The sequence below is a fragment of the Mya arenaria genome, chromosome 8 (genome assembly GCF_026914265.1).
Source record: "Mya arenaria isolate MELC-2E11 chromosome 8, ASM2691426v1".
NCBI classification, from domain to species: Eukaryota; Metazoa; Mollusca; class Bivalvia; order Myida; family Myidae; genus Mya; species Mya arenaria.
In genome coordinates, this window is record NC_069129.1 from 35259119 (window position 1) to 35285216 (window position 26098).

Genomic DNA, 26098 nt, shown 5'->3' on the forward strand with positions numbered 1-26098 from the left:
ACATATAGGGAAATTAATCGCCAAATGTTTCTTTATGCATCTACCATATATATAGACATAATCTGAATCCCCAACTACTGACTGGTAAGCAGTTGAATATTCGCGAATAATCGACTGGAAATGGTCGAATGTCCGACTATCAAATATACGAGAAAGAGTGATTTTATACAGTGTTTGTCGCAAAGATACATATGTGTACATGCATAAAGAAACATTTTGCGATTAATTTTTCCACATGTGACCTTTAAAACCATACATATAGACATAATCTGAACCCCAACTACTGACTGGTTTGCAGTTGAACATTCGCGAATAATCGACTGGAAATGGTCGAATATCCGACTGGCGAATATACCAATAAAAGTGAATTAAAACAGTGTTTGTCGAATCCCCAACTGGCAACTAGCAGGTAGTTCAATATTTGAATACCCAACTGGCAACTGGTAAGTAGTTGATTATTCGAATCCCCAACTACCAACTACCTTCCAACTTTACCGTTATTCCTTTTCTTCATATTTTTGTTTTCTCACACACACACTGTCATCGATCATCGATTCACTGTTGGTGCGATATTGTTGGGTAATCAGACGCCCCTTCAATTTCAGCTGGCGACAGATTATGGTTTTACGACCAACTTTCTAGTTGTTAATCTTAAATAGTATTTCTAATTTTATTCGCCAACTTGTAGCATCCCTGGCTTCATTAATGTACTTTGTTCTTGTACATCGCCACACTGCTTATCAGCAGATCGGGCGATATTGAGCTTAATCCTGGTCCTTCGACAAACTCTGATAGCTTATTTGATTCATATACAGCACTAACCAATAGTGGTGTGAGCATCGTGAATCTGAACATACAAAGTCTGAAACCAAAACTTGACATTTTAACAGTAGAAGCCCAACCGTACGATATTCTTGTCGTTACTGAAACATGGCTGTCAAATAAAATTTCAGACGAAGATGTCGAACTCCCAAACTTTAAAAAAAACATTTCTTTATGACAGAAACGATCGTCTTGGTGGTGGTGTCGCAATTTATGTCCGAGATATTTTGTATGCAATTAAACGAAATGATCTTCAAGTCAATGGTGTCGAAGCGGTTTGGGTTTAAATAAATGTATGCCAGGGCACGTTACTTATGGGTGGAATCTATCGACCTCCTAACTCAAACAACACACAGTGGCTTAACATGGAACATTCACTCGACCAAGCTTTCAACCACCATATTGACAACATACCTGTAGCAAACGATTTTAACATCAACATCAGCTTGAATTCGTCAAATAAAATGTGTAGATTGATAGACTCTCTAAATTCTGAACAGCTCATTAACTTCCAAACTCACTTCACCGATCACTCTAGTTCACTTATTGACCTCATGTTCATTAAACTCTCCAATCAAGTTATTTTATGTTTCGTCGCAGATCCTTTTGTTCCATATCTTGTCCGGTTTCACTGTACGCCTGTTGCTGTCTTAAAATTCACAAAACCTAAGCAGATTTACTTTCAGCGCCAAATATGGTTATATGACAAAGGCGAATATGTAAAATACAAACTATAACGATAAACTCAGATCCACTGACTGGTCGTTCATCGAAAACAATCAAAATCTAGATGCTACCGCAGACACAATTGCTAACTCAGTCTTAAAATCAGCCGCTGAGAGCATTCCAAATAAAAACGTTACTATTCGTCCAGGCGAATGTCCCTTGGATAAACAAAGAGGTAAAACAACGAATCAGAAAACAACAAATTACACCGAAAAGCTAAACGTTCAAATAATGCACTGACTTGGAAACAATTCAGAAACTATAGCAACGAAACAACAAACATAATTAGAAAAAAATAAAAAGGAATACGAACATAAAATAATAAACAGAATTAACTCTGATAACATAACAACAATATTATGGTTCAAACTAGCCTGAAAATGGAGCGCTGCATCCACAAATACCTCTACAACTCCGTCATCTCGGATAGAATACTTACATCCTTCCAATCTAGTTTCATCAAAGGCGATTCTAGCGTCAGCCAGTTAGCTTTCTTTTACAACGACGTCAGCAAAGCCTTAGATGAAGTGAAAGAAGTACGGCCTGTCTTATGTGACGTATCAAATAGTTGGGCATGATGGCCTTATTCATAAGCTGTCACTCATCGGTATAAGTGGTTCACTTCTTCATTGGTTTTCCTCTTATCTTTCTGACCGCAAACAACGGGCAGTATTATCTAACTCTGATTCAGGAATCCTCACTATCAACGCTGGTGTCCCTCAAGGATCCATCCTTGGTACTTTGCTCTTTCTTATCTTCATGAATGACATTGTTAATGACATTAAGGCACACATTCGCCCATTCGCAGATGACACCAGTCTTGACATTATTGTCGAAGATCCAGATCGTCTGCAGCCGACCTTAACCATGACCTGTCTCAAATATCATCTTGGTCGAAGAAATGGCTAGTAACTTTTAATCCATCTTAGACAGATTCTGTTCTCTTTTCTCGTAAACGCCAACATCAAAATCAACCCGCACTTTATCTCGACAACGTTCCCATATCTCAAATCAGCACTCTTAAACATATGTGGGTAACCTTCTCTTCAGATGGCAAATGGCAATTTCACATATCTTCAAACTTCAACAAGGCATAGTAGCGAATTGGTATTGTTAGGACATTTAAGTTTGTAATTTCCCTTGCAGCCTTGGATAAAATGTATGTCACTTTTATTAGACCTTTACTCGAGTATGCCGATGTTGTCTGGGACAATTGTAGTAATGAATTAAGAAAATGACATCGACGCTGTCCAACACGAGGCGGCTAGAATTGAAACAGGTGCTACCAAACGTTGTAGTATTGAGCGACTAATGGCTGACGTTAACTGGGATACACTGGTGGAAAGGAGACAAACGCATCGCCTCATTCTGTTCATTAAAATGAAAAATGGTCTTTCTTCAGAGTATCTCACAAATCTTATTCCTCAGCGGAGAGCTATGCCGTATGCCCTACGAAATCGCTCAGATGTTCCAGTCATTTCTTGTAACGCTCAAGCCTATGCTACTTCATTTCTGCCCCTGACTATTCGCCAGTGGAACTCACTTCCTGAAGATATCAGACATACACCCACTCTCAGCGAGTTTAAATCACAACTTAACAAGAAACCAAAGAAACCACAACTCCTGTATAATGTAGGAAACAGACGCAACATCAAGTTAATCATACTCGTCTGCGATTAGGATGTAGCTCATTAAATTACGACCTCCACAGAAGAAATATTATCCTTTCTACCCTTTGTGCTTATGGTGTGGTGCCGTTGAAACTGTGCCACACTATCTCACTCAGTGTCCTAGATATCAATTAATGCGTGACCGTTTTATCCATGATTAACCTTGTGCTGCTACTGTAGAAAATCTTCTTTTCGGTAATGATCGCCTTTCCCTTGATTCCAATTGTTGTCAAAAGGGTAGAGATGCAGCATCAGTCGACCCCATTGGTGTATCGATCGCTTTTCATCGGGACAATGTGTGCGACAGAATATTTTGGCGTTTTTTTCTGTTTTTTTTTTTACTATTATAATTCCAAAACATTCAAGTTAAATGTAAAAAAAAATGTTTCGTCATACTGGTACACATCATACACTGACTTTCAATGCAATTCGTAACTGTACACTGCTACATGGAAATGAATTAGTATAAGCATTGCTTGTTTTCCAATCCATTTCATCTTACTATTGTTGTACTGTTATTTTTGTATACCTGAATTGAATAAAATATGTTTAAACTAAACTTGAAATTGCATAATTTAAGGCATTAGCAATGCGTACGGTCGAATGTTTTATCCAATCTGGGACAAATTTATCAATTGATAGAAATTACGCTAATATATTGCCTTATTTACCAGCGAGATGTTCTATGGATAAAACAATTACTACATAAGGAAATACAAGTTTGGATTTATGTTTAAGCAGTGATGGAAAACTTGTAAATGGTCGAACAGGGGATGATTCTAATATTGGTAGTTACATATATTATTCGGAAGTTTGTAATAGTGTTATAGTTTATGCTTGGATTTCTACTTGTTTTATTATTTAGTTTTTCAAGAAAAGTAGCTGTTGAATGTGAACTTTCAGTTAACATCGAACGTAAACTTACAGATTTTGTATCGAAAACAGTTGATATATTGACGTGGAATAGTACCAATGTAGAATGTCATAAAAAAACTCAATAGTTTCAAAAGCCACTGTAATATTATAGACATTGATTCAGGAATTGATGAGTTTGCTATATTATTATACGAAAAGGCTTCTGACAGAACCTTAAACGTTAAGGTAAAGAAAGTAGACGTAAATATAAAAAACCATGGTTAAACCAAGAATTTGAAAAATCTTGACGGGAGTTTTCTGTATATTCTCTTTATTTCCACCCGAAGTCAATTTAACATAAATATCAAAGAAACAAACGGTCATACATACAGTAAAGTGAAACAAAACAATGCGACATAAAGTCATTTTCATTCAGCAGAGGTTTGATAATGATAAATCTAATCAATGTATCCAATGCCAGACAATTTATTAAAAAGAATGTACTATTACGTAAAGTGAAACAAGACAATGTGAAATAAAGTTCGACGGCCTAAAGTCCAAAACTTTATGTCACATTGTCTTGTTTCACTTAACGTAATAGTACATGCTTTTTAACAGTTTGTCTGGCATTGGATATATATGCCAGATCGTTTTAGTCCAATCTGTCTTACGTCTTTCTTGCGACATAAATGAAAATTCAGAGGCTTGGATGCGCAAATATAAATACAGCAATAACCGTTTGTTTGTTTGATATGTTTAAATCACTTTCATGAACATTATTGTTAAAGCGCAATCGCGATAGGTATGTTACACGTAAATCTAAGATATGTATAATTCTAATAAGAAAGATATTTTACATAATTTAGCTGAATCACAGCCACATATTTTTTGTCAGAAATTAAAAAAAAATTCGCCGTAGCAAATCAGCATATCGAATTTGACATACGACGAGTTTTGGGATCATTTTTAGAATTTGTTTTGTGATTGCACGATATTTAATGATGGTGAAGTTGAAAGAGTTGTTTTAGACAGCGATGGTGTTGTAAATGTTGAGCAATTAGACAATGAGTTTGATATTGAGGAAGTTACTTAAGTTAGTGCAAGCCTCAATTGAGGTAAAAGTAGTGGTACGGACAAGATAGCTCCGGAAATGTTTATTGAGTGTAAAGACATATTTGCTCCGATGTTACGCATATTATTTAACTATATGTATGTTAATTTTCTATATCCGTCTAGTTGGACTAAGCGTAACTATTGTCCTTGTACCTAAGAAAGGTAACCTAAACGATGCACATAACTACAGAGGCATTACCCCCACAAGTATTTTTTTTCGAAATTATATTCAATTATTCTAGATAAGAGGCTGAAGCTATGGGCGGACAATAATATTTTTGTCAGACTATCTATATGGCTTTAGAAGCAAACGAGATACTTCGTATTGTATATTTGTTTTATTGTTATATTATAAACAAAGTTATTAACAATGAAAAACGAAAGCTGTATTTTGCATTTGTTGATTTCCGTAAGGCGTTTGATGTTATTTGTCTTAAACTTATTCGTTACGGCGTTTCTAGTAGAATGATATCAATGCTTAGAAAAATATAGAACAGAACAAAAAAAAAATTTCCAAGAAGGTCATAGACCCATCTGGCTAAACATGTACATTATACAGGTATATGATGGCGTTTCTTCATGTGTAAGAGTATACTGATTTCTTTGAAAGCCACATAGGTGCGAAACAAGGGGAACCACTCTCTCCACTTTTATTTCTGTTTTTCATTAACGATATGCAACAGTATTTGAATACCGATGATGTAGATGCTGTTACTATAGATGACATTCGTATATTTATGTCGTTGTTTGCAGATGATACTGTGTTATTTTCGTATACTGCTGATGGTCTGCAAACATTGTTAAATAATCTAAAAAGAACTTGTGTTATGGTATGTAAAAAAGGCAACCAATCAGAAAATATTGAAGTATATTACGACTCTAAAAAATTGAATTTTGATGATAAATTTACTTATCTTGGTGTATCTCGCAGCGGCACTTTTTTCAAACTGAAAAAACATCTCAACAAGCATTAGAAGCACTTTTTCTCTTTCAAAATTATTTAAGATTGTTGTGCTAGATATTAGAGTTAAGCTTAACCCGTTTGATGCAATAATTAGTCCAAAACTTAATTATGGTTCGGAGATTTGGGAACTTCATCGCCCGATATAGAACGTGTTCATCTTTTTTTTAATAACAACAACATATTCTTTGTGTTAGGCAACAAACTAGTAACGCCGTATACGGCGAATTACGTTTATAACATGAAAAATGACAGTGGTCAGTATATTAATACACGGCCTTTATCTGTACAAAACGATCTGATATCAAATGTAAACAGTATATAAAACCATAGCAAGATGTGTACAAATATCAAAATATGCAACCTATAAACAGTGGGTAAACACAAGTACTAAAACGAGATTTTGTATTATACGGAAAATGTTAAATGCTGTTATTAAACACATTCGTGAAAAAAATATTGGTATTTAAGTAAGACATCGCGTATGCCGTAACGATTTATTCAGTAAATGTCGATTCAATTAATGAAACAGTTTCTAAAGTGACTCTCTCGTATATTGTACAGCGAATTTCAACGTACTGTATACAACTATTTTCATTTCTTCTAAATTATATCTGTTGAAATATAATTTTGACAAGCATTATATGCATAAATCATCATAAATCATGAAAATAGCATATGTGCACTTTACGAACTACACCATTAAAATAATTCCCAAGAAACAGCATAAACAAAAAAATCACAAAATCACAAAATACATGTACTTAAAACACGTACGGAGAAGAACTGGCACACACGATACCCGGGATACGAAAAAAAACACTAAAAAGATTTGTCATGGCACTCTGACAAATACTTTGTCTCACTATGTCCTATCAATAAAGCCATTGTTAATATAAACAAATATGATTAGTATATTCCAGGCACAAATAGTTCGTATGCAATCAGTAAGAAACGCACATGTAATAACTACATATAAAATCATATGAAGTGATAAACTAACTACAAACTCGGGAGATAAATAAATAAATATATATATATATATATATATATATATATATATATATATATATATATATATATATATATATATATATATATATATATATATATATATATATATATATATATATATATGTATACAGGTCTACTCTTTTACCCTTATACTCATTTTTCCTTTGAAGTGTGTTAAGATTTTCATATAAAAAGGAACATTTCATACATTCGGAAATGTTCGTACTCATTAATTTATTGGAGACTTAGAAATTAGAGTTTTCTTTTTTGCCTTTGAAAAGTGGACAATGTGTCAATGTATATAACTGAACTTAATTAATATTATCTATTAAAATAATCATGTTTTAAACAAAGGAGAAATACCCATATAAAAATCACTTATTTACATTAATCAGTTTGCTAAGTCTTACATAACATCTGAGTGCCATCTATATTGATTAAAATATCTTTAAATAAGGCTATATTTCTCAATTTGCCGTGTGAAAAAGCTTACAATCCTTTTTATTCCTACAAATTTAACAACATAAATCTTATTGAATCAATTACACCCTTAACTAGTCTAAAATAATAGACGTGTTATACGGGATTCTTCCAATCCCTAACGTCTAAACGGGAATGTGCAAAAAACGGGGGTGTTTTAAAAATATTGAAATTGTTTTAAGTGAAGTATTTTATGGTTGAAATTGATCATAAAGAGTTATATTCATATTTTACCATGTAAGTGAAATGTTATTTTGCACTAAACAAGCATTTAATGCATTAAAACAAGTTGTTTACCTTTCCAATAAAACGAAAGTTGACTGACACAGACAACAATTATGCGAAGGGTAACAACTCGATACAATCGTAATAGCTCGGCCTCCTCCGACAAAGCTTCGAGATAGACCTCGTTATACAATCGTAACAACTCGGCCATGGCCAAAATGTTCCGAGCGATTTAAAACTGTGCCTTAAAGCCTTGCAGGTGCCCTTCATGTATATATCGGTATGTTTTGACAGAATGAAATGAAAAAAAGCCGTCAAACTCATAATTATAAGTTGGATATTTATTTTTTTGTGTACGGAACTAATATAAAATAGCATTATCTGGTGTAACGTGCCGGGGCTAACTTTCAAATGGTTATATATAAGATTTTCCTCTTTGGCTACTTTGCCAAAATAATTTGCACTAATGATTATTTAAAATGATTGGATCGTGAAAATAATTATCGTTCAATCAATGATAAATCAACAAAGATTGGAATATTTACAGTTTTCATAGACGCACATATTAAATTATCTAACTTTTTCTATATCCCTAGCTTTTCACTTAAAAACTGTACTTAATAGTATTATGTCAATGTATGGTAAGGACTTTTGAGTTTACTTTCATTACTTCTATTGTTAAGGAGGCGCTTTTCTATTTAATACTCTCTGGTTCACAGTTTATACCATACTTATATCTATATTAATATAGATAGTTCGGTATAAACCCCTAGGGAATTAACATGTATATTTGCCGCTAGGACAAATAGTGTTTAACCCCTATTAGAGACAATAAATATAGTACACCTTGTCTTAGCAAGTTGTTGCTCTCGCAGAAGCCAGCACAAGAATGAATAAAACCCGCTGGTTTGCTGTATTTATACCCACGATATCACGTGACCACATTGGACGGTCCTAACCAGTTGGAATAGTCCATTTTCAACGTTAAGTCTTTTTCATAGGGGGTTTCGCCTTATATTTTCATATTTTCAGAAAACAACATTATTATAATAAATCGCTGTTCGCATCATGATTATTATTATTCAACCATCTTATTTCAATTTACGATCAAGTTGTATTATTAGCTGTTGTTTTTATTGAGAAATTCACTCTCTAAACTAATTTCATACCCCATATTAAAAGTTTAGCATTGAGTGCATAACAAATATATAAGCAATCCAAATACTATTTGTTTATGACTACTTACTATTTCCTTACGCCTCCTATTCTTCCGAAACGTATTTTGCCAATGAAATAATAACTTTTAAGATAATTGAAATATAGCGGGTTTCCTAACTATTCAAAATGAAAGTGAAAGTGTACAATAGCAAAATCCTACGCCTTACTGTAAAAGCGGCAGACAACAGTTTAACAACGTATCGCTCGGCCCAAATTCGCTACATTACCCACGCCTCCGATTACCACGCGTCTCGCGGGGATAAACCTATTTTACGTGTACTTGAACCGAACAATCCAAACAAATCTAAGCTTAACACATTTTAATGAAATTTACAAAAACGACAATAACAACATGGCAAAAAAAAAATGAGTTTGATGCTGTTAACAAATAAACTTTCTCCTCAGCTTCCTGCTGTGGAATTGATACACATACAAAAACAAAAATCTACTTCAAAATTTAACAGTTCGCAAAGGTTTCAATAATGTTTAATACACTCATTTTTCAGTTTCAAAGCTCACTTGAAGCATCCCGTCCTCAGAAACTTCTATTATGATATTGTCAGGTTTGATTAACCCATCAGCAACATAATCTCCAAGACAATATGTCTGCTTGGAAATCGTCTTCTTCTCGGGGCATACAATCTTCGCCTCCAAACTGACGTCCTCATTTTCTCGGATAGTCATTTCCTGACGTTGTTTTCCATCCTGTACACACCTCAGAAAACTAAAACCAATCTTTCGGGGTAATGGTGTTGATACAGGACAATGTCCTTTGACTTTACTGTCACTCTGTTCAATCCGACTAGTGTCCTCGGTTACCGTAATCCTCCTTTTAACATTGGACTCGACATTCTTGGTCGCGTTGACTTCGCTCACACATCGTTTTCTGACCCCTGGAAGTAAAGGTTTAGTGGGTTTGCGCGTTACTCTGCCTATAGCCATATCAACATTTACTTCTTTCATTCCATCATTCTCAGTACATTTCTCCGCAATACTTTCCTCGGCGAGATCTTTCTTCTTACTAATTGTATCCTCTACAAAATCATCATCATTTTCAACATCCATCTTTTCAACACACTTTTCTTCTTCATCACTATAATCAAGTTCAATATCAGGATCACGATCCCATCCTTCATCAACAGCTTCCGACTTCTCAATGTCAATTTCACTACACCCAGGCTCAACTTTATCCTTAACTGTATCACCTTTCTCAGTAGCATGCACCATCTGCTTATGCTTCATCATGAATGAAAATCTTTTAAAGATTTTTCCACATTCATCACAACTTGCCTGTTGAGCTAACATGAGCTTTTCTTTCTCTTCAGTACATTTGATAAGATGCTGCTCAAACTTCTCGTCGGGTGGTACACTCTTTTTACATTGCGGGCATATAGGCTGCATCGACTTCCGCGCCGTTACCTTTGTCTTGGCCATCTCAGACCTGGAACAAGAAAATACATAATCTTGAGCCCATACAGGTTTCCTACGTTTTCTGACATGAACATCAAAACTATCATCAGTATTTAAATCTACATCATGTTCATCATCGATATTATCAGATTCTACCATTTGATCATCTCTTACTTCGTTATGTACCTCTACATTATCATTTTCCCTATCTAATGCCTGACTCTTAGATTTTCGTATTCGATCACAATGTATAACCTGCCCTATTCCCTTTCTACCACAATTGATTTCATAGAGCACTACGGACATTTTCCTTAAAACAGTATATGGCCCTTTCCAAAAAGAGGTAAATTTTGATGATGTCCCAACCTTCTTTACAGGAAAATATACGTATACTTGATCCCCCACGGAAAATGTTTCATAAGATATATTGCGGTCATGAATCTGCTTTTGTCGTTGTATTGATGCACCAGTATTTTGTCTAACCATTTCGTGCGCTACTTCTAACCTTTCTTTCAGCTCCCATACCCATTCATTGTCAGGTATTGCTTTGATATCTGACGGCATTTCAAAAACGATGTCCAAGGGCGTGCAAACTTCTCTACCTAACATTAACATGTTTGGGCTCATCCCAGTCGTTTCATGCTCTGCGCTTCTATATGCCATCATGACATACTGAATCTGTTCATCCCAGTTGTTGTGGTGTTCATTGACATATGCGCTCAGCATTGTTGTTAATGTGCGGTTAAAACGCTCAACCATACCGTCTGATTGAGGATGATATGGAGTTGTCCGTGTCTTGTTTATTTGTAAAAGCTCGCACATCTCTTGAAACAGTTTACTCTCAAACTGTCTTCCTTGATCCGAATGAATTTGGGACGGGATACCAAATCGGGTAACAACTTCCTCAATCAGAATCTTTGCAACTGTAGCGGCTTCCATATCCCGCATTGGAAAACTTTCAGTCCACTTCGTGAAATAATCCGATATCACAACTATGTAGCGATTTCCCCGATCGGTTTTTGGCAACTCACCCAATATGTCAATGGCTATCCGTTCCATTGGGTAACCACTTCGAACTACCTGCATTGGAGCTCGTTTAATTCTATTAGGACCTTTTCTCCTGGAACAGACTTCACAACCAGCGATGTAAATACGTACGTCATTTCGTATGCCAGACCAATAAAATTTTCTTTTAATTTTGGCTAATGTTTTCCTTATTCCCAAATGACCACTTGCTTTGATATCATGTGCACATTTTAGAACATTTCTTCTGCATTTGCTTGGTACAATTGCTTGTTTGACGATTTCTTTTGTATCATTATTAATCCATCTTCTCACTAAAATTCCATGATCAATCTCAAGAGAATCGAATTGGTTCCACAACGACTTCAGACAATAACTTCCTGATGCAATTTCCTTGTTAGCTGGTCTGTTGTCGTTAACAACCCATCCCATAGCCGTTTTAATATCTGGATCCTCCTGTTGTTGTTTTTGTAAGTCCCAAGATGTATCTCCCTGATGTACGTCAGCCACTCGGTGAACTTCTACCGGTTTTGCAGTTTCCTTTGCATCAATCTGTTTTTCTTCGTCGCTTATGCCACACTGTCGACATGGTATTCTACTCAAGCCGTCTGCATTACCATGTTTTCTACCTTGTCTGTGTTCAATAGTTATATCATATGCTGACAAAACCTCCAACCATCGTGCAACTTGTCCTTCAGGATTTTTAAAACTCAACAACCACCTCAGAGATCCATGGTCAGTCCTGAGAAGGAATTTCCTGCCGTAAAGGTAATGCCTAAAATACTTTACAAAGAATACTAGGGCTAGCATTTCCTTCCGTGTCACGCAGTATTTTCTCTCGGATTTTGACAAGGTTCGACTTGCATAAGCCACAACTCTTTCTATTCCATCTTGTTTTTGAGAGAGAACGGCACCAATGGCAAAGTTACTTGCGTCCGTATCCAGTGTAAACGGAACTGAAAACACTGGGTGAGCTAGCAAAGGTGCACTAGTCAACTTATTTTTCAACATTTCAAATGCTTTCTCACAATCTGATGACCACTCAAACCTTCTTCCTTTCTCTGTCAGCTGATAAAGTGGTTTTGCAACATTTGAATATCCCTCAATGAATCTCCGATAGTAACTACAGAGTCCTAAGAAAGATCGTACCTCTGTTACGTTCTCCGGAGTTGGCCACTGCTTGACACACTCAATTTTCTTCGGATCCGTTGATACCCCGGCTTCATTTATGACATGACCTAGGAACTCCACTTGTTTCCTGAATAGTTGACATTTTCTTGGCTTCAATTTTAATCCAGCCCCTTCAAATCGTTTGAAAATGGTTTCAAGATTTTGTGTCATTTCTTCAAAAGTTTTCCCAGTAACAATAATGTCATCTAAGTACACTAAGCAAATTTGCCAATGCAGTCCAGCTAATACGCATTCAATGAGACGCTCAAATGTCGCTGGCGCATTACATAAACCGAATGGCATAAAATTGAATTCATATAGTCCCCTACGTGTCGAGAATGCAGTTTTTGGCTTATCTTCCTTGGCCATTTCAACCTGCCAGTAGCCAGAACTAAGGTCCAAACAAGAAAAATAGACAGAACCAGACAGTTGATCCAAAGACTCATCTATTCTAGGCAGTGGATACGCGTCCTTCATTGTAATGTCATTCAGACGCCTATAGTCTATACAAAATCGCCTTGAACCGTCCTTTTTCTTAACCAAAACTACACCACTTGCCCATGGACTCGTTGACGGCTGTATAATGTCATTTTCTAACATTTGATCAATTTGAGAGTCAACTTCCTTTTGCATATGCACTGGTATTCTTCTGGTTGGCTGTTTTATTGGTCGTGCCTCTCCAGTGGGTATACGGTGTTGTATTATTCCAGTCCTACCCAAATCAGTGTCCGATTTAGAGAAAATATGAGCATACTTCATCAGTAGATTCAAAATCTGCTTTTTCTCAACATCAGACATTCCCTCTGCTGCCCGTTCATACAAGTCTGTCATATGAGAAGGTAAAGTCCTACATTTGTTGATCTTTTCAGATGTTTCCTCGACTCGGTCAACCTTGCTTATAACTGCTACGTTGGTCCCCGGATAGTAGGTTCGTGTCTCTTCAGATAAGTTTGCTATTCTCAATGGAATATTGTCCATGACATTCACCAGCGTTCGGGCAACCAATCCTTTCCCAAGTTCAACAAACCTTTCATTTGGTTCCACTATTCCTAGCCCAAACCTGTTTACTCCAAGATCATTTATTCTTCCGGTAACAATCATTTCCGATCTTGGAGGAATGTCAACTTTTTCCATCAACACTACGCGGTAACAACCTAATTTCCCAACGCTTTGCAAGGCAATTTTCTGCCCATTGATGGTTAATGAGTCCTGTACGACATCGATATGAACAGTGTGCACTTTCATAAAATCAATCCCAAGTACAACATCAACATCCATGTCTGCAACTACAACTTTAATCGGGCAACTCGTTTCACCAAGCTGTATTGCAAGCTCTGTGCTACCGATTATATTCATGTTACTTCCAGAAGCCGTTACAATTGGAGCTTCAAAAGTCGAAAGGATGTGGTAACCTTTAATTATTTCCCATATTTTACTGGAAATTAATGTTAGCGTAGCTCCTGTGTCTACAAGGCAGGCGACGTCTATACTCCCTATTTTAGCTGACACATATAAACCAGCCGATGTTTGAATATGAGCTTGTTTTAAGCTTTGCTGCTGTTGTTGCTTATTATTTTCCTTCTTTCCCTCGTAAGGTTTACTTTTAATATTTGGACAGTCCCACCTTAAATGTTGTTCTGACCCACACTCAAAACATGCTTTCTTTTTGTCAGCGTGTCTTTCATTCGACTGTTTACCAAATGATCTGTTTTCAGTATAAAACTGTTTCTTGTACGGTGTTTGCTGATAACTTCTACTACCACTTTCATTTTTACTGAACAATTTCGACTGTGTTTGAGCGTTCAACTTTGCTCGAAGATCTCGAATTTCTTCCCTCATTTGAGACATAGACTCCCCTGAGTGTTTGTCTTCAACATGGGTGGTAGCCCGTATCATTCCTTTCTGCCGTTTCTCTGCACGGTAAAAGGACTCTAGTTCAACAGCATGCCGAACAGCATCATTTAAATCAACAGGCCTAGCCTGTTTAACTTTCAATCGCATGTCTGAATTTATCAATGAATCGATAAATTGCTCTTTTGCGAGCGTTTCTCGCACGTCATTTGGTGCGCTTGGATATGCCAAATTTGTGAGACGGCGAATATCCTGGCCTAGCTCTGACATTGTCTCAGTAGCTCTTTGTTGCCGGTCCCTTAACTGTACCCGGTACAATTCAGTTTGATTTGGAGGTGCAAATCGATCCTCCAAAGCACTTACCAACTTCTTGTAGTCGGTAGTGTTATTTGCAAGGTTTCCGAATACACCTTGCGCCTGTCCCCTCAATGAAACAGACAGATACAGGCCTTTTTGATGGTTATCCCAACCATTCAATGAAGCACATGCTTCAAAATGGGCTTTATAGTCCGCCCAGGCACTAGTCCCATCATAAGTCGCGGGCTTCATTGTTAAACCCCGACCAACTGTGCCCCCACTATTGCATATCTGCTTCGTATCTTCTAATGGCGCAGTTTCTGAACAACGTACCTTCTTCCTTCGTTCAGTAACGAATTTATCTGGCCTGTCATTATCCATGCACTCCGTCTGGCATGCTATGTTCGTAAAGGAAACACTTGATTTATTTGGCGTTTCAGGCAACAACCGTCTTGGTCTTGTCAATTTTGAATGAACAGCTGGGGTGGTTTCTATCAGTTCTCGTTTAACAATTGAACTAGGCATTTCCATTCTACCACGCGGTATATTTTCTCTGACTGGTGTAGAAGCATTTATTTTATATGAAGTTATGTCAATCTCTCGTTGCATTGCGTCAATTTCTTGTTGTAACTTCATTATATGGAGCTGTCGCCTTAAATCATCTATCTCTTGCTCCATATGACGTTCACGATCACTTCTTCCGGCCATTGTCGTAGGTTTGTGAATATATATGAAAATTCAAATAGTCCCTCGTTGGGCGCCAAATTTTGTAACGTGCCGGGGCTAACTTTCAAATGGTTATATATAAGATTTTCCTCTTTGGCTACTTTGCCAAAATAATTTGCACTAATGATTATTTAAAATGATTGGATCGTGAAAATAATTATCGTTCAATCAATGATAAATCAACAAAGATTGGAATATTTACAGTTTTCATAGACGCACATATTAAATTATCTAACTTTTTCTATATCCCTAGCTTTTCACTTAAAAACTGTACTTAATAGTATTATGTCAATGTATGGTAAGGACTTTTGAGTTTACTTTCATTACTTCTATTGTTAAGGAGGCGCTTTTCTATTTAATACTCTCTGGTTCACAGTTTATACCATACTTATATCTATATTAATATAGATAGTTCGGTATAAACCCCTAGGGAATTAACATGTATATTTGCCGCTAGGACAAATAGTGTTTAACCCCTATTAGAGACAATAAATATAGTACACCTTGTCTTAGCAAGTTGTTGCTCTCGCAGAAGCCAGCACAAGAATGAATAAAACCCGCTGGTTTGCTGTATTTATACCCACGATATCACGTGACCACATTGGACGGTCCTAACCAGTTGGAATAGTCCATTTTCAACGTTAAGTCTTTTTCATAGGGGGTTTCGCCTTATATTTTCATATTTTCAGAAAACAACATTATTATAATAAATCGCTGTTCGCATCATGATTATTATTATTCAACCATCTTATTTCAATTTACGATCAAGTTGTATTATTAGCTGTTGTTTTTATTGAGAAATTCACTCTCTAAACTAATTTCATACCCCATATTAAAAGTTTAGCATTGAGTGCATAACAAATATATAAGCAATCCAAATACTATTTGTTTATGACTACTTACTATTTCCTTACGCCTCCTATTCTTCCGAAACGTATTTTGCCAATGAAATAATAACTTTTAAGATAATTGAAATATAGCGGGTTTCCTAACTATTCAAAATGAAAGTGAAAGTGTACAATAGCAAAATCCTACGCCTTACTGTAAAAGCGGCAGACAACAGTTTAACAACGTATCGCTCGGCCCAAATTCGCTACACTGGTAATATTTCTTGTTTTTATGATATTTTATAGACGCTATATGCTTTAACCCGGAATCCTGATCGGAACAACTACCCACTTTTGATACTAAACAATTTGTACGTGAAGGATTTGCCATATCAAAAATCTAAAAAAAATCCGTCAACGTACAATTATTTGGACTAACTCTTAACAAACAAGGGTTTTTCTTGATATAGATCTACTGTAAAGAAAAGAAATGAATGACTTCCTCAACTTTACCTTCTATGTCAATGTTTTTGTTATTATTCTATACTGTATGCGTTTCTAAACACGTTCCTTGTGTACGTTGAATGCACAGTTAAAAACCCTTCTTAGCCTTTGTTGTATGCGTTACAATATCTTTGTGTTGTATGCGTTTTAGTCTATACAAGACTGCGGAACCGTTTTAGTTTGGACGTTTGACTAGTAGCTTTTGAAGAAACACGTGCGACAAAATGGCCGATGCCGGTGAAAAGTTGAGCAAGAAGTAAGAACTAATGGTGTTTCCCTCAGAAATTTATTGTCAAAAAACAGTCAGTTATAGAATGGTTCAGCATTTTTTTTTAGCTTTCTCGGACACACGATATCCATCCGAATTTGGTGATAAAGCATCCGATTTAATTTCAGATGATGCAATAATGAGAAAATAGAAATGTAGATTTTATGAAAATGTTTGTAAGTTATTTAATAAAACAATATTCCGTAGCCATGTCAGTGTCTGCTTTTGGGAAACTAAAAGTTATTCAGAATACTCTGCCCCAGGGAAACTTTGGAAGATTGCTTCTTAAACATATACAGAAGCAACACTTAACGCATCTGAGGTGTACTTCAAACAGATCAGAAAATGGACAGCATGAAGGGTAAGGCTTGTAAACACCAGGCCTTTTTCTGCCCATTTTGGGAAAATTACCCTAGACACATTAGGAAAAGTTGCATCGCGAAATATGCCATTTAGAGAAAAAAAATAATTGCTTTACATAATTTTTTTGTAAAATTTACATTTAAAAATCCCCATGCTTTTCTGTTGCCTGAGTAAATTATTAAGATACTTTTTCCCTCAGATTTGCATTATAAAAAATGCCTGTGTCTTGCACACAGTATTTGGCTTCTGACATTTTTTCCTGAAGTTGAATTCAGTCCGAATTCGGTTCTTCAGAGAAATAAATGGGGAAAAACTAGTTTGTTTACAGTCATTTTTAAAGGGATGTATCTCGCATCAACTCAATTTATTTAATATGGCAGTTGAAGATCGGGTACTGTGTGTCAAAAAATGTTAAATATTTTAAAGTTAAATTATTGTGCAATTTAAATTATTCAATATTATTCTGTACAAAATAATAATTAAACATGCATGTAAAGAAGCATAGCTGTGCACTGTCAAAATATTTTTTGTCAATGGTGTTAAAAGGTGTGAAAAACTCGTTCCCTTTTAAAATACCTGAAATATCAACCAGTGTCAGTGTAAATATCTCTTGCAATAAATAAAAATATCTCTTGCAATAAATAATGACAGTTTATATTGCAAAATGATCTCTAAATGCGATGAAAAACAATGATTTCTGAATTCAATAAACCCAAAACCTTTATATCACACAATTTATTTGAGTGCGGAATAAACAAATACAAGTACATATTTTTATGCTTCCGAAGGTGGGCATATTAAAATCGCACCGTCCGTCCGTCCGTCCGACTCAATAACTCAGAATATTATGGACAGATTTTAAAATAACTTGCCACATGTGTTTGGCATACCAAGACGACGTGTCGCGTCCAAGAGCCGTGTCCCTACCTCTAAGGTCAAGGTCACACCTAGGTGTTTATTCCCAATGGAATGCTCAGGGTTCGCACAGATTTGAAAAGTGCTTGAATTTTGGGCTGCTCGATAAAAAGTCGTTAAATTTGAAAAAAACTCCTTGAAACTACTTGATTTTTATTGTTGCCTTGAAAACTGCTTGAAAAGTGCTTAAAAAGTAAGAAATGGTCCTTAAAGTTCCTTTCAAGTTTAAAAATCAGTTTGTCTGCGTATTTTATGTTTGTAGTAAGAAAGACAGAAAGTAGAAACTTAACATAAATAGTTCGATTTAGTTTGGGTCACGCTTAAAGAAAGAGAATTTACGTCAGTGTATCGGTACGGATAGTGTACGGGGTTTTGCCTGCGTTGCTATTTTCACAATATGAAATATTATACAAAACCGTTTCCGTTTTGGTTTCCAAGATGGCGTGCATCTTCAATAAGAAATGGTTTATTTCATACCCTTGGTTGGAAGATCAGGACAACAAGCACAAGGCAATGTGCAAACTTTGCTCCAAAGTCATTGATATAAGTTCTATGGGCGAGTCTGCGATCAAAAGCCACGCGAAATCAGACAAACATAAACGGATTATGTTGCGGTCAACTTGTATGCTGGACATGTTTACCACTAAGAAAAGTGATAGTTCTACTGGTTCTACAAACATTTTTCACTGAAATTCAGTTAGGTAAGAGGAAAAATATATTGGAGGAAATTGAAAAAATAAAGAAGAAAAAAGTGACAATTGCAAATGACATAGATCATTTGGAAAAAAATGCTGATTGTCTGTTTGAAAAAGCCGAAAACACAGGCAACTTAAAGTTGTTAACGGAAGCAAATTGTAATAGGAGAAGAGCAAAACAAAAAAAAGACAATTAGAGATAGCCTTTCTGTAGAGATGAATGAAAAGTTGAAGCAATTCTAGACAATTTGGGTGAAATTGTATGTTCTAAAACATTGAAATAAAAGTGGAAATTTTATATTTTGTTCCAAAACTTTTAAACATTTGTCGTTTATGTAACTAATAACGACCTAAGATAGTCCTTGAAAATCAATTATTAGTCCTTGAAAACTCCTTGAAAACTCCTTGAATATTAAGCCTGACTTGCTGTATGAACCCTGAATGCTGCATATAAGGACATAGAGTATAGGTTGTCGTGTCCGGGCTGTAACTTTCCCTTGTATGGACAGATTTTAAAATAACTTGCCACATGTGTTCGGCTTACAAAGACGACGTGTCGCGTGCAAGAACCATGTCCCTACCTCTAAGGTCAAGGCCACACTTAGGTGTTTATTCGCAATGGAATGCTGCATATAAGGACATAGAGTATAGATTGTCATGTCCGGGCTGTAACTTTCCCTTGTATGGACAGATTTTGAAATAACTTGCCACATGTGTTCGGCAAACCAAGACGACGTGTTGCGTGCAAGACCCATGTCCCTACCTCTTAGGTCAAGGTCACACTTAGTGTTTATTCACAATGGCATGCTGCATATAAGGACATAGGTTGTCGTGTCCGGGCTGTAACTTTCCCTTGTATGGACAGATTTTGAAATAACTTGCCACATGTGTTCAGCATACCAAGATGACATGTCGCGTGCAAGAGCCGTGTCCCTACCTCTAAGGTCAAGGTCACACTTAGGTGTTTATTCACAATGGAATGCTGCATATAACGACATAGAGTATAGGTTGTCGTGTCTGGGCTGTAACTTTCCCTTGTATGGACAAATTTTAAAATAACTTGCCACATGTGTTCAACATACCAAGACAACATGTCGCCTGCAAGAACCGTGTCCCTACCTCTAAGGTCAAGGTCACACTTAGGTGTTTATTCACAAAGGAATGCTGCATATAATGACAAAGAGTATAGATTGTCGTGTCCGGGCTGTAACTTTCCCTTGTATGGACAGATTTTAAAATAACTTGCCACATGTGTTCGGCATACCAAGACGACGTGTCGCCTGCAAGATCCATGTCCCTATTTCTTAGGTCAAGGTCACACTTAGTGTTTATTCACAATGGAATGCTGCATATAACAACAGAGTATAGGTTGTCGTGTCCGGGCTGTAACTTTCCCTTGTATGGACAGATTATAAAATTACTTGGCACATGTGTTTGAATTACCAAGACGATGTGTCGGGTGCAAGACCCGTGTCCCTACCTCTAAGGTCAAGGTCACACTTAGTGTTTATTCACAATGGAATGCTGCATATAATGACATAGAGTATAGATTGTCGTGTCCGGGCTGTAACTTTCCCTTGTATGGACAGATTTTAAAATAACTTGCCACATGTGTTCGGCATACCAAGACGACATGTCGCCTGCCAGATCCGTGTCCCTATTTCTTAGGTCAAGGTCACACTTAGGTGTTTATTCACAATGGAATGCTGCATATAACGACATAGAGTATAGGTTGTCGTGTCCGGGCTGTAACTTTCCCTTGTATGGACAGATTATAAAATAACTTGGCACATGTGTTTGAATTACCAAGACGATGTGTCGCCTGCAGGACCGTGTCCCTACCTCTAAGGTCAAGGTCACATTTAGTGTTTATTGACAATGGAATGCTGCATATAATGACATAGAGTATAGATTGTCGTGTCCGGGCTGTAACTTTCCCTTGTATGGACAGAATTTAAAATAACTTGCCACATGTGTTCGACATACCAAGACAACGTGTCGCGTACAAGAATCGTGTCCCTACCTCTATGGTCAAGGTCACACTTAGGTGTTTATTCACAATGGAGTGCTGTATATAAGGATACAGAGTATTGGTTGTTATGTCCGGGCTGTAACTTTTTCTTGTATGGACAGATTTTGAAATTACTTGCCACATGTGTTCGACATACCAAGACGATGTGTCACGTGCAAGACCCATGTCCCTACCTCTAAGGTGAAAGATACACTTTGTGTTTATTCACAATGGAATACTGAATATAAGGACATAAGAATGTAGGTCATCAAGTATGGGTGGTATTTTTTTATGTTCAGAGGCAATTTAAAATAACTTGCCATATGTATTTGTTTGATCTTTAACTTTTCATGTACTGACCTTGTTCATAGGTCAATGTTACATTCGGGGGCATTCGTCACATACTGTGACAGCTCTTGTTTTAAATTTTTTTCTACTTTTGATGTACAGATTGGGAAAAATATTATATATTTTGCTAGAGTAATTGTAAAACTATGGGAAAAGGCATGAACACTGGAGTGGTTTGAAAAACAAATTAAAACATTGTGAGGTTCTATGATTGGAATTAAATTTGTAATTATTATGTTATAACTCATAGGCATTTTGTACTATCAATTTCAAAACCACACAGTGTTTATTGCCTTATTAAATGTGAATTTTATAGGCTTTGCAAATTGATTTTATTTCCTTGTTTTATTGTCTTCTTAAGAAACAAAGGTAAAAAAATATTGGTATGTTTTTCGGCTAAAAGACCATCCAGTACAGATCTGTCAAAATGCAATCTTGGCCCTTTAAAGGCCTATAACCATGTATTTAAAGGGAATTTCGTCCCATGACCCTCAAATTAAAATAAAAATAATTTATTTGATAAAGGCCACCGGCCCAAAACAATCATTATGCATGGGTAAAATGGGGGTGGGGGTAAGGCTAGGACCTTGAAATATATTTACTATCGCTTATTCGTTCGTACATTCTCATTCATCAGAGGTTCGATCATAATAAAATTCACTCGGGTGAAAGGTACGTAACTGGTAAACGAGAATGCGTTCGTATAGATCCGCGATAACTTTTGAAACGACGCTGTGACGTATATTTCACGGAAATAGGCGGGAAAACACGACTTGCTGCTCGACCAATCAAATCGATCGGAAGATTATCGTCATTGCGGAGAATCACAAAAGTTTGCATATATGGCAGACGCGGTCCTTACAAAAATACCCGCGAACTTGCTGAGTTTACTTTGGCAATGGCAGAGAGGTAGATTTAGGTCTCAATAGCGGGTGTTCAAAAGCGGTAGAATTTCTTAAATTTTCAGACAAAAACAATATAAACAAAAACTTGATATCTGTTACTATTTTTTAGATTTTCGGAAAATACGCATAAAATGCGTCATGGTTGAGACTTGTCAAGTGTCAGTGTTTTTGATTGAGAAACAGAATAAATATTACCTCTGACTTGTAAAAACAAGATTATTATCAGAAGTGCTGCTAAAAAATCAAATCAGACTGCCTGTTTTAGGTCGGAGTGTAAGTGCAGACGTCTGCAGAACTGTATAAATTATGTCAAATTTCCCGCCAAAATGTTTTATATACACTGTAGATAATTATGCCCCCCTTCGAAGAAGAGGGGTATATTGTTTTGCACAGGCATGTCGGTCGGTCGGTCCGTCGGTAGACCAAAGCTTGTCCGAGTGACAACTCAGCAATTCCTGGACGTATGGTCATTAAACTTCACATGAAGGTTAGGCCTGACCAGTAGATGACCCCTATATATTTTTGGGGTCATCGGGTCAAAGGTCAAGGTCACAGTGACCTTTAATGGTAAAATAATTTTAAAGCTTGTCCGAGTGATAACTCAACAATGCCTGCACCAATGGCCCTCAAACTTGACATGGAGGTTGGGCCTGACCAGTAGATGACCCGTATTGTTTTGGGGGGTCATCAGGCCAAAGGTCAAGGTCACAGTGACCTTGAATGGTAAAAGGTTGTCCGAGTGATAACTTGACAATGCCAGCACCCATGGCCCTCAAACTTGACTTGGAGGTTTGGCCTGACCAGTAGCTGACCCCTATTGTTTTTGGGGCTCATCGGGTCAAAGGTCAAGTTCACAGTGACCTTGAATGGTTAAATGTTGTCCGAGTGATAACTCAACAATGCAGGCACCCATGGCCCTCATAATTGAATTGGAGGTTGGGCCTGACCAGGAGATGACCCCTATTGTTTTTGGGGGTCATCGGGCCAAAGGTCAAGGTCACAGTGACCTTGAATGGTAAAAGGTTGTCCGAGTGATAATTCGACAATGCCTGCACCCATGGCCCTCATAATTGAATTGGAGGTTGGGCCTGACCAGTAGAAGACCCCGATTGTTTTTGGGGGTCATCGGGCCAAAGGTCAAGGTCACAGTGACCTTGAATGGTAAAAGGTTTTCCTTTTGATAACTCGACAATGCCTGCACCCATGGCCCTCAAGCTTGACTTGGAGGTTGGGCCTGGCCAGAAGATGGTCCCTATTGATTTTACGGGTCATTGGGCCAAAGGTCAAGGTCATAGTGACCTTGAATGATAAAAGGTTGTCCGAGTGATAACTCAACAATGCCTGCACCCATGGCCCTCAAACTTGACATTGAGGTTGGGCCTGACCAGTAGATGACCCCTATTGATTTTAGGGGTCAAAGGTCAAGGTCACAGTGACCTTGAAAGCGACATCGACAATTCCTGGACCTATGGTCATCAAACTTGACATGAAGGTTGGGCCTGCCCAGTAGATGACCCCTATCGACTTTGGGGGTCATCAGGCCAAGGTCAATGTCACAGTAACCTTTAACGCAAAAAAGTTAACAAATCTTCTCCCACTGATATCTCAACAATGCCTGAACCTATGATCATTAAACTTGACATGGATGTTAAGCCTGACCAGTAGATCACCCTTATTGATTTTAGGATTCATAGAGCCAAAGGTCAAGGTCACAGTGATCTTGAATGGTAAAAGGTTGTCAGAGTGATAACTCAACAATGCCTGAACCTATGGCCTTCAAACTTGACTTGGAGTTGCATCTGACTTGTAGATGACCCCTTATGATTTAAGGGGTCAAAGGTGAAGGTCACTGTGACCTTGAACGAAAAAAACTTGTCTGTGTGATAACTTGACAATGCCTGCACCCATGGCCCTCGAACTTGACATTTAGGTTTCTGGTGACCAGCTGATGACTCTGGATTTTGAGTTCATTGAGTCAAAGGTCATAGTCATAACACACTCTATCCTCACACTTTAATGGTCATAATCTGAAAACTGCCTTAATGGCAACAAATCAGCTGTCATTTCGGTCCATGCATATTTCATTCAATTGTCCATATAATCCTGACAACATGGCGCTCAGGGGGGGCATAATGTTTGACAAACATCTCTTGTTAATAACACCTTGATAATGTTGTTTTCTTTGATGATTTGTCAGTTTTATAATGTCTGTGATATTTACAAAAATGCCGATTAGTAGGATGCCAATTAACAAAGAATGCTGATTAGTGGTCTTTTGTACCGTACCGGTAACTTAGCAACGATCTCGGCCGAAGTGTGAAGTGATTTGACAAGTTGCTTATTGCACCATGTTCTTTAAAGTGTCAGACTAATATGGTATTTTAGCATGGTTGATTTTGATGTTTTTAAAATAAAATTTAAGGCCAATTTGATATATTAATTTTGGGATGTTTTAGAAGAGCTTTTGATAACTTATATAGTTATACTTATTCATAGTCATATTTGTCTGAAAACCGTATTCCAATACTCCTCATTATTTAAAATTAAAGCCTGGAAAAGGCATTTCATATCCACTAAAATGGCTATGTTCAAGGAGCTTCCGGGGGTCTCTGGCCCCCTGAACCCCTAGCCAAGGCTTCGCCCTGGACCTGATCGGGGTCCCTGCGGCCCCCACCTTTTTTCAGGATTTTCAAAATTCTCAACTTTTACCCATGATTATGTACAAACATACACTAATAAGACAATTACAGGTGACTGGTGGACACAAGTTACATGTCAAAATTATTTGACATAGAATATATGTAGTGATAAATGTACATATAATACCATGTACAAAGTAGAACAACCTTATATGTAGTTATGAATAACAATATATCAATATGGTGTTTTTCAACACTGTTATGGTAGAAATTCTTTTATAAGTATCTTCCATGGCCAAGAGTGTAAGATAGGTTCATTCCGACCCGAGCGTGGGGTGTTTTGCGGAAATGAGGTTTACCGAGTCTTACACGAGCGACTATGGTAGCAGTGATTTTTATTTAAATTTTCAAAACCACCTGTGGCTTTACAATTGGGAAAATAAGCGCGTTAATTCCCAAAATTGGGAAAATACAATGAACATTAAAATAGTCATTTAAAATAACCAGTAACAAAGAAACCTAATAAAACTGTTTCAGCTCTCTTTAATGACAGTTACTATCATCAAAACATGTAATGTTGGGAAATTCTTCATAAATTATAACGAATTTATATAATACTTAAATGAATAACATTGGTATTTTCATCATAATATGCACTGACTCTGTTAACACCTTACATTGTTTAATCCCTTGTTTTAACTCTTTGAAATAATAGATTTTTTAATTAACAATTTCTTAATTCCTCTTAAATTGGATACAAAATCTGCTGTCTAATAAAAATGATGACTTTTACACTCATAGAGAGAATGGAATTAATATATCAATATTTTTATTTTTTTCCAATTTCCAAATAGTCAGACTTGTTTGCAATTGATCAAAAAAGAAATGAATGAATTTTGTAAGATTTCATCAACATGTTTCCTTTGGCATTCATCAAAAGTAAATACACCATCATTATAATAAATAAATACTTTGTCAAGATTCAAGATTTATTTAGATCATGGGTTATTACAACTATGTGATCAGAACAATAACACTTTAACAAACAATTAATTAAACATA

General features: G+C 36.7%; 2 protein-coding genes across 3 annotated transcripts in view; one reads left to right on the forward strand and one right to left on the reverse strand.

Moving 5' to 3' along the window:
• Window positions 1-9579: 9579 nt before the first annotated feature.
• Window positions 9580-16624, reverse strand: LOC128244161 (uncharacterized). Its single transcript, XM_052962178.1, has 2 exons — window positions 16465-16624; window positions 9580-10525 (listed from the first exon to the last, which is right to left on the reverse strand). Exon 2 carries the CDS (start codon window positions 10516-10518, stop codon window positions 9580-9582), a length of 939 nt encoding a protein of 312 aa, XP_052818138.1. The 5' UTR covers window positions 10519-10525; window positions 16465-16624.
• Window positions 16625-17066: 442 nt separating this feature from the next.
• The window catches only part of LOC128243046 (lysine--tRNA ligase-like), a 62102-nt gene continuing 53070 nt past the window's right edge, over window positions 17067-26098 (forward strand). Inside the window, exon 1 of one of the 2 annotated variants that reach the window (XM_052960537.1) lies at window positions 17067-17148. In XM_052960537.1, the coding sequence (XP_052816497.1) occupies window positions 17117-17148 (32 nt within the window). In that variant the 5' untranslated portion in view covers window positions 17067-17116. The other variant, XM_052960536.1, reaches the window with a different exon arrangement.

Excerpts from the sequence above, each read along its gene's own strand:
- LOC128244161 (XM_052962178.1), bottom strand. The coding sequence starts at position 10,518 with ATGGCCAAGACAAAGGTAACGGCGCGGAAGTCGATGCAGCCTATATGC.